We start from the raw sequence: 16,410 nt of genomic DNA, 5'->3' as shown, positions 1-16,410 counted from the left end.
CTTTTGGATGTTTTTTCAACTTTGTTTAACCTTTGTTGGCCAGTAAGCAGACCTCTGTTTTAAAAATGAAATTTGGTTACTAGAAAAATGCATTGAATACCGACTGTCCGGACTTTTTTTAACACTACTGACATCTCAGTAATTGTGCCTCATTAAAGAAAAGCAGAGAATATACTGGAACAAAACTTGGTATACAGCAGCTATAGCCAGCTAACTGCACTAGTTTTGGACAATCTTTCCTTTGCAGAAATGGGATGAGGCATTACAAATGCATTTAAAAAATATTTATTTTATATAATGGCAGGTACTTCCCTGTTCAGTACTTTTTGACTTGAAATTTATTCTGAACAATTTGAATTCAACATATCCCCTTTCATACAGTATTTTGAAAGGTAAGACAGAGAGTATATTCAAAATAATTTATATATGTGGCACAGTTATGATTTTTCTCCTTCAAAACTGTAAAGTATACAATACAGGGAGTACTAAACAGCATAGTTTTGCTGATTTCAGTAAAGAAATGCACTTTTATACCTGTTAAGAATGTGACCTAAGATCAATACACATTTGGATAATTTCTGAGAGGAACAACTTCATAAACCAGATATACTGTTTTCAATCATTTAACAACACCTTAAATAATATTTGGAAACTCTAATATAAAAATATTACTTCTAAGTCAGGATTATCATCTATTCATGAAAGACATAGAAGAACTGAATTTCACAGCATTGTACAGAGACCATCAGTTTTATGCTCGCTGATGGGTTTTTTTTAGTGGGAATCATGTGTGAAAGTGCAATGGTTATAGGAAAGGCAGATAAGAAAGCAGCTGTTAATTTTATGTTAATCATGGGATACTTGAAATAGAGTGGCTATGGTCTAGAGTGAACAGTATGTTTAGTGATAGATAGGTTATCAGGCATCAAGGTACTCTTAAACATAATTTTCACTGCTCTTCTAAAACAGCTCTACAATTGTTTTTAAAGATAGTCTTAAAAGTTTTACAACTTCAACTTTACCTGTTTGGCTTCATCAAAACAGACATCAGGACCCTTTCTGTATCTAGGTTGTTTGACCATTTCACAAGGATTTGGCCCTTCATCTGTTTCTCTGGTTAAGGAGCATGACTGTTTTTTGTGCATTGTACATTAGCAGGATTAACATTCTGTTTTTACTTTTGAGAGAGAAGTTTTATGCTAATTCAGATAGTACTGAAATAAACATCAATAGTCACAGTTCCTTGTTCAAATTAAAGAAAACCAAACCAACCCAACTGTCCAGATAAATCAAAATCAAATACCCTTTTTTTTTACACTGCTTTAATCAAGAAAATAAACATCCCGCATGACTTTTTAGAACCAGTACTTCCAGAACTGTACACAAAATACAAATAAAAGCTGAGGTTTTTTAAGATTTTCTGTATTGCTTTTATTACCATTGCATAAATATTACAGAAATTATTTGATAAAGTAGTAGAGTTTCAATGGTGCTGATTGGTTATAGCGTATGTTACCATCGAGTTATTCTGCTAAAATGAAGATACACAGTAAAAGTGAAAAAGCCTGTTTGGAAAAGTAATGGTATATACGGGCTGAAAATTGCAGGAAGGCATGTAAGAACTACTGGTTTTACTATGTCTACACCTATATTACCCCAAATATCATAGACAAAATCATCCCACTGTCAGCTTTGATAGTGAATGACAAAAAACCTAATCAGATCTCATTAGCATTTCAGCGATGAAGGGAGACAGAGAAAATGCTGTCCAAACTAACACCAGAACAGCAGGCTAGAAATGGGAGCAGTGACATGCTCTTAATTAGCTAACTGTAAACACGAGGTAATGCTTTAGCTTACATCTCTGAATTTAAGTATAAATACTATAATTCACATTTGCCACAGGCTAACAAGGGACACAAGTCATTGAAGCATACTTGAAAGGTACAGATATGGTAAACTGCAAACCCATCTTCTGTTGGAGCCTGCTTATATTACCATTCAGTATGTTAAGCTTTCTTTATTCCACTCTTGGTAGTACACTCATTAAAGCTAAGCTAGTGTTTTTAAAAAAATTAAGCACCGAAACTTTACCTATCTTAGTAGCTCTAACTTATACTTGACGCAATCCTATTCATGCACTACTGTGGAGTACTACAGGAGCTTCACTGCGATGAGTGGAGATGCCCAATGGAAGAGAAGGCAAGAGGACGGGGAATTGTTCTACAGATCTACATCTGTCTTCATTCAGATGTTATCAGATTCAGCTCCCCTTCCCTCTGCCGGGGCCCAGCTGAAAGGGAAGTCGAAACGTAGAAATATTTTCTAAAAGACCATGTGCACAAGCAGAGCTGTACCAGCCAGAAGGAAGCAGAGTCTAATAATAACCATCTGAATAGCACCCAAAGGTCACTCTGTCTGCTTGTGTGATGCTATGCTACATCTGCATTTCACAATGTATCTTAGTTATATAAAAGAGAGAATAGCTTAGTACTGCACAGTTGGAACAAAAATAAAATAGTTCATTTAGTCAATATAAGCCCACCCAGCTGCTCTGGCTGCGATTTGAGGTCATTTACTGCTTTCTAGAAGGTTTGGGCCCCACAAGGAAATGCAAATCATGTGCCCATTTCCCATCAAACGTGCTTCATTTTCTATAGCAAGTGCTGTCTATAAATTCAGACAGTGGCAACAGTTAATCAAACTGTCATGGACTGGAGCCAATTAGAATATTTGGCTGTGTTTACATAGTTCTGTGATGACATGGATATTGCTTCCACCCCAATGTAACTTCCTTTTCAGCCCAAGCGTAGATGGAATTCGAGTTTTATTAATGTAGCAATGAGTGCGTTGCTTTTGCCAAAGAAACAGTCATCTCTACTACCACCTGCTTTTCTTTCAGGAATGGGAGAGGCTGTCTCAACTAACTTCCTGACATGGACAAAGGAATTACTAATCATTTTCCATATTCTGTCATAATAATACAAATTATGAGTTGATTTACCATCTCTGGCATGCTATCCTCAAGCATATATAGCAGAGAAAAACTGAGGCGAATTTCTCCTGGCCTAGAATATGTGTATGTTGGTTTTATGTATTTCTGTCACCATTGCCCATAGGTAGCTACTGGAGTGAACAGGCTAAAGGCACAGAGATTGGCATGAAGGTGGTTGTAAATTAGAGTAACTTTCCACATGCTTTTAATTTTAATGCATGTGTTGCAAGGGCTCTGCTCAGCATGTATGCCACCTATGTCTCCAGTCAGTTCTGAAGAAATTCTATGCTAGCAGCTGGATAAATTTTAGCCTTTGATGGTTAAAGCAGTTTCCACAAGAAATAAGCAGTTCTTGTTGGCACTGAGCACACACTAAAGTTCCTCCATCACTTCACCTCCGTATTGCAGGCATCAGTGCAGCATCCCAACTTTTCAGGACCAAACACTCTTACCTTGGTGTCACCCTTTTTTGTTATTTCTCTAGACAGGCATACCTTTGTCTTTTCTAAAGGCTGAACAAACCCAGGACTCTCAGGCTCCCCTTGCCTGTCCTGTGCTCCAGATGCCAACCACCTTGGTGGCACTTCACTGGACTTCCTCCAGTATGTCGGTGTGGTACTGGGGAGCCCCAAACTGCACACAGCACTCCAGATGTGGGCTGACTGCTGCTGAAGAGATGGGATGGATTAATTCTCCCAACCTGCTGACTACACTCTAGCTAACATAGTCCAGGATGTTACTGACCCTCTTTATTGCAAGGCATAGTGCCAACTGATGTTCAGCTTCTTGTCCATCATGTTCCTCACTCAAGTCCTTTTCTGCAAAGCTGTTTCTAGTCACTCTGTCCAGCTGCATGTCGTTATTCTGTCCTGGATCCAAGACTTTGCATCTGCCTTTTGGAAACTTCATTAAGTTCCTGTGAGCCCATTTCTATTTAAGTCCTCACAAATAACAGCTTTGCTCTCTACCTCAATGACTGCTGCCTCAGATGATTTGTGATATCACCCACAAATATCTGCTGCTTCAAGTTCTCCAGTGGCAATCGTGCTACTAATATGTACATAAACAGGCCATTTTTTTCCAAATATATTCCAGTATATCATAGCCAAAAATCAATCCACACTACTAAATAATGTGATTTTAAAGGATACCCGGCTTCTCCGCTTGCATCAGTGGCTTTGGGTCACAGGAGCGGCACAGCAGTTGGCTGTCACTAATAATGAATACTAGATTGGTGTTTGAAATCTTCTCTGCATGATAAAGTCTGGAAAAAAAGCCCCCAAAACCCTATGTTTAAATGAAGCAAGGAAATCCATTTGAAAAGGAATAAAAGTAATCCAACTTCATAGATTTAGTCTGCCTGCTACTGTTTATCTTTTCCATTAATGAAGAGCAAGAAACATTTATAACAAATTTTGTAATCTTTTCATCATTTCCACAGTTCCCCCTTTCAACTAGACAACTTAGTGGGAAAAAAGGAAAAGAGCATAAAGTGACTTTAATTGAGTTAATAGCTAGGTCTGTACTGCTACAACAGTAGCTGTACTGAGAAATAAAATCAGTTCAGCATCAATTCTTCCCCTGACAACACTGAGAAAACCCCCAACCACAAAACCAACCAAACAAACAAACAAAACCCCAACACATAAACCTGTCTGTAGGAAGGGTGAGAAGGAGGTTTAGGGTATGTATACTATGTATTGGATGTGTGTTTGTTGTATTTTTATGTACATATATTTCCACAAAAGGCTTTTAAGTTGGTAGGGTCATTTTCAATTTATAAATAATTGAATAGGCAGCATTATACCTTTAAGCTATAGATACTACACGTCATGCCTTAGATACTAAAGGTAAGGATATTTCTGGATTTTTCAAGGATAATTTTTATGTACAATTTAAATTTACTGAAAGGCAGGCAGACCTTCAAAAAAGCAGAGAAAGAAATCTTAATATTTCTTAGTCATTAATAAAAAAACATTCTACCTGTCAAAGAAAGGTAAATTTAGGACAAACTAACAGGTTAATTGCTTTTAGTGAATTCTAAATACATTTTCATACACATATAAAATAACAAGCAAGTCTTTTCATATAGGTGGTTACCACTCCATATAAGCAGAGTTTTATTACTTCGGTGTGAATTGATAGGATTATTTCTGAAATTTCATAGATGATGAGTTTGTACCACTGATTGGGTACAATAAGAGGACAAAATAACTGTTGATTAAATAACTGATGTTGTAATTACATATCTGGTTGTTTTAACAAGCTTAAATTGTCCTTTCATACTCATTCCCACACTGTGGCACTATTTTTGCAATATTAGCATAATAATATCTGTAGTCTTTCAGTAAACTGAACTAAAGAACTCTTCTGAAAACTCTCCAGATTAAAAAAAAACAACACAACCAAAAACCAAAGGAAAAACCCCTACAAAAACAAAACCAAAAAACCCAGCTTAGTGAGTTCTCTGCACAACCAGGTGCCACACATACTAGCAACATGGAGGAGGAAGTATGGAGGTGGGAAAAAATGCCTGCGTGTTTTGGCTGTATTCACCGTTCTCCAGTGTCCGTTGTCTTTCTTTCCTGGCTTGAAATACTGTCTTCAAGGAGTTTGAAATCTGACTGTTAATTTTAATTTCTAAGACATTTTCATAAATTCCTAATGTATGCAAACCTTCAACACAGCAGGCTTTTGTACGAAACACAGAACTAGGTCCAAGTTGCTATGTTTCTGAAGTATCCAATTTTTTTAACATAACATTAAACATCATCTTGAATAGGCACATGGAGCCTGAAGAGTAATTCTTTTAATCACAAAACAAAACAGCATGGTTTGCTTAATAAGACCCACAGCTCATAAATCCTGAGCACTGTTGACTAGAAGGTAAATTTGAAGATAAATTGCATAATCTTCTTGACCATCAAAAATTCCAACACACAACCAGATTAAAGAAAATAAACTCCTGAATATTGCAGAATGCCTTTAAGTTCACGTAATAAATTAAAGGAAAACAAATTGTAACAGGGATAGAAATACAATTTTAATGGAGCATATAGAGACTATAAAACAAAAATTTGACTAAAATTTTTCTTGAATTCTTTAATTATTAAAATTAAAGTTAATTCTAAACAAATACAAAGAGAATGCAATTTATGATTTTACTGCCTATATACTTCTCTGTCTTGCTTACGTAAGTTTGATGTAAGTAATCAAAAATATGGTTTTTGTTCTTATAATAGTGTCATTATCTTTTGTAAAATAAATGAATATCCAAAAGTTATTATTTATATTGAAGAAATTTTACCTGGAGCAGTTTATACAGTCTACAATCCCACCAAAGGATTTATCATCATTTTCAAAGAAATACTGAGTTTGCTCAGTGATACAGCTTGTTTTAGGCAGAGCAGCACTGAAATCATCATCTTCCATATCAGCTGACAGAAAGAAGAAAATAAATAAATAAACAATGACATTTTTAAGTCACAAATGCAATGGGGACATCCAAATATGGCCCCCAGCCTAGATTCTTACCTTCTACTTCACTCAAAGTTGACTCTTTAACATTCTCTTGACTTACCTGCTTCAAGGAAACGTGGAAAAGTCAAGCTCAAAAACAGCTGCTGTAAGATAGACCTGAACACAGAAAGACAATATATATTTTGTTAAAGGCTCTTTGTCTGCTTTGTATTTTAATGGATCCTTAAAAACTACTCAAATAAGAGTTATTAACAACAAAATCATCATGGCTTATTATGCTTTTGCCAGTCATTAAAGCTGTGTTTCCTTAAACCTTACAGCTTGACTCTGGTTTTCTTTTCACACTTTCTCCCAGGTCTTCTTTCACACTAATATTTTCTTCTACTGTTGAGATTTGCTATCCTTTGTGCCCATAACTCACATAATGGAAATGTTATCATGCCATCCATGTCCTCCTTTTATACCTCTGCAGGAGGTGGAAGAGGCATGTTGGTATTCCTCTAACACTTCAACCAGCCAGAACTCTTTTTGAACACGCTCAGGGAAAATGTTCCTTAATTAGATACTTTACACTGATTAAGGTTCATTAAATTGCTGAGAAGGAGACAAACACTGGAATATTACAAGTATATTATAAAAATCCTTACTGTAGCAGTTGACTTTTAAAATCATCTCTATTCCTGCTCTTGAGGCATGGAATATATTTTCCTCCTAGATGCTGCCTAAATACTTAGGCTTAGAGAGCTCCATTTATTTCAAATTATTTTTCTTCACTCATCATCATATTTTTCCTATTTACTTGAAACAAATATCAGCTTGCCACATACATGGCCCCCTTCTCATCTACCACCCTGTCAAAACAGGAATTGCAACAGTTATATTCCTTGACTCCCTGCTTCTGCTTAAACCTTCCTAAGTTGTAGTTTCCTGTCATCGTGTTTTAGGTTTGCTTCTACCTACAAATACGATCTGATCTCTCCTCATCTCATTGTGTTCTACTGCCTCTTCTGCAGAAAGAAGGAACTGTATAACTTTATTCAACCTCCACGATTTTTTCCTTTTCTCCTTATCCAGCGAGATCCACGTGTAAAGAAACTGAATCCGTCTGTCACCTTTCCAGTGAAGGCATTGCCTGGAGGAGCGCTGGATTCACATCCACAGCTTTGTGCCATGAATCATCAGATGGACAGCGCAACAACTGTCATGGATGAGAAGAGACCTGATGCCATTCAACAGTGATGCAATTTGCTGACAGAAAATAGAAATCCTTCATAAGGGCTTCCCACAGAATTTACAGGGAAACGAGTGAAAAAGGCAGCCTGGGAAAATGCTAAAATCTTCTGAGTTAAAAGAGCATGGAGGAGAAATGATATGTACTCTCTTAACTAAATGCTGATGTATCCCATATCAATTTTGAAAATTATCACTCACACCTTTATCCCACATTGTTGCCTGAAACACTATAGTTTTCTTTAATAACATGGTTTCTCTTATTTCCCTGCATTTGTGTTTGCCAGGTGCCTCACTGAAACCATTTTTGGTCAGTCCTTTTCATTCTGCTTGCTTAATGGCCTTCTCTGCCTGCTTCTGACCTAGATTCCATTAAAAACATGTCTGTAGAAAGTACTTTCATGTGGTACTTTCAAGTTAAACATCACACAAAATAAAACTCGGGTCTAAATTGAGTCCAGATCACTGAGTCTGATTTGAACACTGATAAACTAAAGTTTCTCTGTTTGAGAAGAGCTCAAGTTCCTCTTCTGGATTATTGCCCATCTCCAGTGTTTGAGGTTTGCTGTTGTCCAAGAAAACCGAGATTTTTGCTGTTGCTGTTAACAAAATGTAACTGACAATAAAATCCAACATACAATCTCTATAGTGCTATCTGTGAGAAAATAAATATATGTTTGTTCAGCTGCTGTATATTTTAGCTCTTAGCTTAATAAAGTAGGTAATTTACTCCAGCTTGATAATTATTATAAAAAAATAGGCACCATGAAACTTTAGAAAAAGGAACAGTCTCCAGGGGTGCAGTTCACACCAGTGAAAAAGTGTCACATCAGTATCAAATACTTATTCGAATGTGGTGCTGGAGGAAGCAGGTGATAGGGATGTCTATCTACATAGCTCTGAAATAGGTAAAATTATTTCTGTGGCTATTATTAATAATGCACAAACCAAAGTCAAAAGAAAAGAAAGCTCCTAAATGGATCTTTAGTTTTAAAAAGCATCCAGTATTCTGATTGTGAAAGATAAATGTAATTACTGGGGCAATCCTGCCTCTCTCAAGGTCAATCCCAAAACTCCACAACAGTCCAAATATACTAACTTTTCCCCTCAGCTATAGAAATTGCTAGGACAGTGACTATAGAATTATCCAAAATGGTTTATATATATATCTGCTTCCTTGAAATAGTTCAGTAGTGCTTTTCACATTCCATTTCAAAGAACCAGCTAATAATTATCACGAAAACCTTAAACTGAACTGTGCCATCAGATAACATATCGGTTATTCTGCATCCTGAAGCAAAAATTCTTTACGTTTTGTAATAGAGAAACTTCTTTGCTCACAAGCTAGCGAGGCTCGTTGACAGGGCTTTAAATTAGACTTGAAGGGGGAGGGGGATAATATCAGGCTTGCCTGTGAGAAGCTGTGGGATGATACACCAAGGTTAGAGGGACGGGGTGCTAGTGAGGGCCCTCAGCCTGTGGCTCTGAGATGTGCTGTCTACACTGCAGCACACTTGAAGCCTTACGGGGATGAGCCAGGGGCTCCTGAGGTAAAAGGAGCCAACAGGGAAACACTAGTGAAATACCTCATAAGAATTAAGGGGTGTTCCTCTAAGAAGGTGGCACGGCCGACAGCCGAGCTGAAGTGTCCCTACACCAATGCACGCGAGACAGGCAACAAACAGGAGTTGGAAGCCACCGTGCTGCTAGAAAGCTATGACCTAGTAGCCATTATTGAAACTTGGTGGGACGAATCCCATGACTGGAGTGTGGCTGTTGATGGCTACAGGCTGTTCAGAAGGGAGAGGCGAGGAAGGAGAGGTGGGGGCATTGCCCTCTACATCAAGAAATGGATAGAGTGTGAAGGGCTGTCTCTGAAGAATAGCCACAAGCAGGTTGAAAGCTTATGGGTAAGAATCAGAGATTGAGGCAACAAGGGCAACCTTGTGGATGGTGTCTACTACGGGCTGCCCAATCAAGGGGAGCCTATTGACGAAGCCTTCTTACTCCAGCTACGGGAGGCATTGCGCTTGCAGGCTCTTGTCCTGCCGGGGGACTTCAACCACCCCAACATCTACTGGAAAAGTAGGACGGTGAGCTATAGGCAATCCAGGAGACTCCTGGAAAGCATTGAGCATAACTTCTTAAGCCAGGTAATAGACAGCCCTACCAGAGGGGATGCGATACTGGACCTGTTGGTCACCAACGCAAATGATCAAGTCAGTGATGTCAAGACTGGAGGCAGCCTTGGCTGCAGTGATCATGCACTGGTGGAGTTCACAGTCCTGAGGGATATGGGTCAGGGAAAGAGTAAAGTCAGGACCCTGAATTTTAGGGAAGCAAAAGTCCAGCTGTTCAAGGAGTTAGTCAATAGGACCCCCTGGGAAACTGCCCTCAGGGACAAGGGAGCAGAACAGAGCTGGCAGATCTTTAAGGACACTTTCCATAGAGCACAAGAGCTCTCGATCTCCAGATGTAAGAAATCAGGAAAGGAAGGCAAGAGATCGGCATGGCTGAATTGCGACCTGCTGGTCAAACTAAAGGGCAAGAAGGAAATGCACAGGCAGTGGAAGCAGGGACAGGTATCCTGGGAAGACTATACGGACACTGCCCAGTTGTGTAGGGATGGGGTCAGGAAGGCCAAGGCACAGCTGAAGATGAACTTGGCAAGGAATGCAATGAGTAATAAGGGCTTCCATAGGTATGTCATCCAGAAAAGGAAGGTCAGAGAAAGCGTACCCCCCTGATGAACAAGACTGGCAAACTGGTCACAATGGACGAGAAGAAGGCTGAGGTACTCAACAACCTTTCTGCCTCAGTCTTCACTGGCAACCTCTCTTCCCACACCTCTCAAGTGGATGGACCACAAGACAGGGGCTGCAGGAGCAAAGTCCCCCCCACTGTAAGAGAAGATCAGGTTCATGACCACCTGAGGAACCTGAACATACAGTCTATGGGACCTGACGAGATGCATCCCAGAGTCCTGAGGGAAATAGCTGATGTATTTGCCAAGCCACTCTCCATGATATTTGAAAAGTCATGGCAGTCAGGTGAAGTCCCTGGTGACTGGAAAAAAGGGAAACATTGCACCCATTTTTTAAAAGCGTAAGAAAGGAGGACCGTGGGAACTACTGACCTGTCAGCCTCACCTCTGTGCCTGGGAAGATTACGGAACAGATCCTCCTAGACACTATGCTAAGGCACATGGAGGACAGGGAGGTGACTGGAGACAGCCAGCATGGCTTCACCAAGGACATGTCCTGCCTGACCAATCTAGTGGCCTTCCATGATGGAGTGACTACATCAGTGAACAAGGGAAGAGCTACAGATGTCATCTGTCTGAACTTCTGTAAGGCCTTTGACACGGTCCCCTATGACATCCTTCTCTCTAAACTGGAGAGAGATGGATTTGATGGGTGGACTGTTCGGTAGATGAGGAATTGGTTGGATGGTCGCATCCAGAGGGTAGTGGTCAATGGGTCAGCATCCAGATGGAGATTGGTGATAAGTGGTGTCCCTCAGGGATCTGTACTGGCACCAGTACTGTTTAATACCTTCATCAGTGACATAGTGAGATCAAGTGCACCCACAGCAAGTTTGTAGATGACACCAAGCTGAGTGGTGCGGTTGACATGCCTGAGGGATGGGATGCCATCCAGAGGGACCTGGACAAGCTTGAGAAGTGGGCCCATGTGAACCTGATGAGGTTCAACAAGGCCAAGTGCAGGGTCCTGCACCTGGGTTGGGGCAACCCCCAGTATCAACACAGGCTGGGGGATGAAGGGATTGAGAGTAGCCCTGCCAAGAAGGACATGGGAGTACTGGTGGATGAAAAGCTGGACATAAGCCAGCAATGTGCTTTCGCAGCCCAGAAGGCCAACTGTATCCTGGACTGCATCAAAAGAAGTGTGGCCAGCAGGTTGAGGGAGGTGATTCTGCCCCTCTACTCCACCTTTGTGAAACCCCACCTGGAGTACCGTGTCCAGCTCTGGAGCCCACAGCACAGGAAAGACATGGACCTGTTGGAGCGTCCAGAGGAGGGCCACAAAAATGATCAGAGGGATGGAACACCTCTCCTGTGAGGAAAGGCTGAGAGAGTTGGCATTGTTCAGCCTGGAGAAGAGAAGGCTCCAGGGAGACCTTATAGCAGCCTTCCAGTACCTAAAGGGGGCTTATAAGAAAGATGGGGACAAACTTTTTAGCAGGACCTGTTGCGATAGGACAAGGGGTAATGGTTTTAAACTAAAAGAGGGTAGATTCAGACTAGATATAAGGAAGACATTTTTTACAATGAAGGTGGTGAGACACTGGAACAGCTTGCCCCAGAGAGGTGGTAGATGCCCCATCCCCGGAAACATTCGAAGTCAGGTTGGATGGGGCTTTGAGCGACCTGATCTAGTTGAAGATGTCCCTGCTCACGGCAGGGTGGAGTTGGACTAGATGACTTCTAAAGGTCCCTTCCAACCCAAACTATTCTATGATTCACGAGTTTTTGTAAAATGATTCACTGAAAAGCAAACATTGATTTTCTTGAGACTTCTTACTAGAAAAAAGGAAAGATGATATTCTGAAATAGGGAACCAAGTGATCGATAATTCTAAATGTAATAATTTCATCTGAACCTTCACACCTGCCAATCAGACTCAGACCATTAATCCCAACTCTGCTTCCTGAAGCCGAGTTTGTAGAGTTAGAACACACAGTCACAAAACCTGGCAAGAGTAGTTTTGAATTCAACTGTTGACAGAACACTGAATTTTCCAAGGAGTTTGGAGACATAGCTAAGAATTTTCACCATGAGAAACTGCAGAAACAAAGGGTTCAGAGCAGTTTTATGGAGGGGAAAAAAAAAGACTAATACAGTTTCAACCCACTGAATAATTCTAGTTTGGACACACAGATTTCCTACACACTTGTACTTACCAGGCAGCTGCTGAAGCCCACCATCCTAGATGCAAAATATCCGTTATTGTAGGCTGTGAAAAAACCATCAGAGATTATGTTATTTGTATAAACACCTGCAGACTTTTAAGGGAATGGCAGTCGCCACACAAAGGACTACTGACCACATAGGCAGAACGAAGTCCAGCTCCTTGCTTTGGTTCTTCTTCAGGATCGCAGACTGATTGATAGTCATACGACTTGTTAAAGGCATACAGGGACATGTTAATCAGGTTTCGCATCAGGCCAGGATCAATTTCACCAAAGAATCTTCCAATCTGATGAGGGAGAATATACAGAGATAAGTTAAAGTATTTGCAAGCATTTTTTCTCATAAAAAAGTGAGCAGTTCTGATTTGCCTCCCCCACACACTATTTTTTCCTCTACACAACCCACCCAGTTGTGCTGCTTATGTATTTATTTCTTTGTTTGACTATTTCTCTTGGTTGGAGAACTCCAGTTAGACAGTAATTATTAAATGCACCATCAATGAGACCACTCTGCTTAGGGAAGAGCAAGAGGAATATGAGAAAGAAAGTGCGTGGATGCCATAGTAGTTGCCCTCACCATCATAGGTCCATCAGCAGCCTACCAGCCTAAGGGCAGAGCACAAAAACCACAACTTGGTAGAAGTATGGCATCTTGAACCATAAATAAGGCTGTGAAAAAGACTAACAAAATAACTGGAATTTCTGATACAGCAAATTTTTTCTGATTCAGAAAAGTTGAGAATGAAATGCTGCGGTTTTTTTTCCTCTTAAAACTTCTTCTTATTGTTTTTCATGTTTTGTCCTTAAAAATATACATACCTGTTGGGTATATTCATCCCGATTTGACATCAAAAGAAATCCACCATCGTCAAGGATAACACAGTCCACATGCTATTGTAAGAAAGTAAAATATGTTTTGCAGGAAGGATTTGTCAAGAGAACACTGTAAGAAACTATTTTTTATTCAACACTTCAGAAGTATCTTCAAATCTATGTGGCTCAGGCTAAATCACAACCCCATAGCCAAGGGCCAATATTAAGCTATAATAAGTAGAATTATCAGTATTATAAAAGTTTGTACAGATCAAAGGCTTACTTGTGGCTTAATTTCATAAAAGCTGTTTTGTAAATTCTTATTTGCTCAATACTTTGTTAGCTCTAAGAGTGCTATATCCTTATTAAATCTGATTATAACTGAATCTCAACTCATAATAAGGGACCTCAACTTCTCATGTGCTTCAGCCGTGCTTAAAGTCCTTTTCCATTTGCAGCTTTTAATGGTAAAAATCTGAAGGGCAGACTCTCAGCTTGCTAGTAATGATTATTTTCACTTGCCAAGGACTGTAGTGGGTTTCTTTCAGGTGTCAGGTGCAGGAATGGGAGGCCCACTGGTTCCCTATGCTTTGCACTTTGTAAAAGATCCTTGCAGTCAGAGATTGGAGAGATAGCAGTGAGGCCAAACAGATAACCTCCCAGAGTACCCTTTTTGCTGTAACTCTTGCATTTAATGATCTTCACACTCCACAAAAGAACTCACAGAAGACCTGAGCAGAGAAAGCTTTTAAGCACATGGCAGAATCTGATACTGTGATAGCCCCTGAAGCTGTGCTCTCCTGAGTGCTAGCAGAGCTATGGGATCCCCAAATCCTGAATGGAGAGAGAGGAGAGGAGGATGTCTAATGACTGTTGAAGGGCATATCACATACTCTGGTGCTTTTCAGTTTGCATTTACCCTTCCCTAAGGTACTTCTAGTGTTCTTTTTCACAGTTGCTTTTTTTTTTTTTTTTAATTATTATTATTCCCTTTCTGCAGGGTTCCCCTCTTGCTTTGAAAATTACTGTTATATTTTTCTCACATTTTTCTTCACATCATTCTCTATTACTCTATTTTTTCTTCCCTTTAGTTCTCATAACCTCATTGCAACGATTCTTGCAACAACCACTTCACCTGACTTCTATACCCTCTTTCGTCCCCTCCCCTGCTAATATTCATCTTTTTCTCAAGACACAAATGACTAAGTCCTGTTTTATGTAAAATTAACCCTCAAATAATAATGATAGAATCGTTATCTTAGATAGATCTAGACAGAATGAATGATTTTTCATAAACTACCAGATATTCATGAACTGAACATATTCTTACCATACTGTTTCTCTCACAGCCACAGATTTCACTGTTGCACTAAAAAAACCAGAAGTACAGTAATCTTCACAAAAATGTTTCAAAGAAACTGTATTTTGCAGTGATATTAATCAAGACAAGAACAAGTGATTTGATTTTCAATATCTGTATATTAAATTAATTTTGAATGTGTGTTGTTTATCACAAGTATGTCTGTGAACAGCCTTCATTCAGTAATTATCAACAGCACAATCTCTACTGTCTTTCACAAAGTCTCTGATACATTTTCCTTTTTAAGTATACTCAATATATTAGAGATAAATAGTTTGGAGGACTTGTCAGGATGTCAGTGTTGTGAATATAAAGTCAAAGAGAAAGAACATGTACATTTCCATGTGTTTAGAGTATGGAAAGAATGCCTAGAAAATATGCTGCCAAGTATCTTTTTTGACCATGAAAATCTTCACCAGTCTCAAAGCATGGGAATCCCATGTGATAAAGGAAGCCCGTCATCTCCAGTTAGCTTTTATGGCTTTGATTACTACCACATTTTTCTCTTTTTCTTGCAATATGTGTATACATACACACATAACTGTCTCCTTGCATTATGTCCTGAGCAAAACAACTACCAGATAATGCTGCAGTCATTCATCTCAAATTAATTCTGAGATTCTTTTTTCTTTCTCTTTTTCAGTCACGTATTTTTGTCCTTAACTGTTCTGATGTTTAGGCAATGCATTTGCCCACCCATTGAACTACAGCCCTAACACGTACAACAGCCGGACACTGTTACCGATTCCCTTAATATACTACCAACCAAGCAACATTGCCTCATCCAATTCTTCCATAATTGTCTTCATTTTGTGCCTCTCCTTTCCCAATGTACTATTAATTCCTTAGGTTTTGCTTCCATTTAGTCTTTCCTCCTTCCCATTTACACCTAAGCATTAGTTGTAAAGAATGAAAGGTTTAAGTACCTATTTCATTAAGCTCTGCTAAAATGCTGTGATGTTGGTTGCAATATAAATCCTTACTGTTCACTGCTTACTCATCCTCCATATTAAGTAAAAATAGATTCACCGATTCTTTTGCAGACTTTATTCACTGCTACAGCACAATCTTAGGGAGCCTACTGGCTGGAATATGTAATTTTTCTTTGTCTTTATCCATGTTCTATAATTATGAAAACAAGACACGTACAAAATACAGCCTATTTCAACATAGATTTAGTTTGTGCATTTGGATGATTTAAATACCACAACTACTTGGCAACTACGCATCAGTGTGACTCTGGCAGAAAGAGCTATTAGACCTATTTGCATCTGAAGCTTTGAGAAATGCAAATAAAGTTCAAAAAAGACTTGGTCAATTGCTTACCAGGCTCTTGATTGTGGTTTTTGTGAAATTTTCCATCCAGCTGGTTGCATCAATTTTTATTCCAACAACTAACAAGAAATACATGAAAGTCTTTTTTAGTAAAATGAAAAAAAAAAAAAAAGGTAACTGTAGAATCCTAAAAAAATGGGAAAAATTATAATAACATCTAAATTATTAAATTGGAAAAGGATAAAATATGACTTTTGCTCAGTTGTCTGACCACCAGCATCCTTCATGAGACTAATAAATTAAGCACTCATACTCAAACACAACC

At 39.2% G+C, this 16,410-nt stretch overlaps 1 protein-coding gene across 13 annotated transcripts in view; it reads right to left on the bottom strand.

The window, feature by feature from the left end:
- CACNA2D1 (calcium voltage-gated channel auxiliary subunit alpha2delta 1) overlaps positions 1 to 16,410 on the bottom strand; it is a 426,426-nt gene that overhangs the window by 12,123 nt on the left and 397,893 nt on the right. For all 13 annotated transcript variants that reach the window (XM_069801699.1, XM_069801697.1, XM_069801705.1 and 10 more), the window contains 9 exons: positions 16,137 to 16,204; positions 14,781 to 14,819; positions 13,457 to 13,528; positions 12,772 to 12,924; positions 12,629 to 12,681; positions 6,576 to 6,631; positions 6,303 to 6,432; positions 4,147 to 4,259; positions 1,023 to 1,105 (listed from right to left, as the gene is read on the bottom strand). In XM_069801699.1, coding sequence (XP_069657800.1) covers positions 1,023 to 1,105; positions 4,147 to 4,259; positions 6,303 to 6,432; positions 6,576 to 6,631; positions 12,629 to 12,681; positions 12,772 to 12,924; positions 13,457 to 13,528; positions 14,781 to 14,819; positions 16,137 to 16,204 — 767 coding nt within the window. The remainder of the gene's footprint in view (positions 1 to 1,022; positions 1,106 to 4,146; positions 4,260 to 6,302; positions 6,433 to 6,575; positions 6,632 to 12,628; positions 12,682 to 12,771; positions 12,925 to 13,456; positions 13,529 to 14,780; positions 14,820 to 16,136; positions 16,205 to 16,410) is intronic.

This window comes from Haliaeetus albicilla, chromosome 14 (assembly GCF_947461875.1).
Source record: "Haliaeetus albicilla chromosome 14, bHalAlb1.1, whole genome shotgun sequence".
NCBI lineage: Eukaryota > Metazoa > Chordata > Aves > Accipitriformes > Accipitridae > Haliaeetus > Haliaeetus albicilla.
Note: the sequence above shows the minus strand (reverse complement) of the source record. Positions and strands in the feature narration are given on the sequence as shown.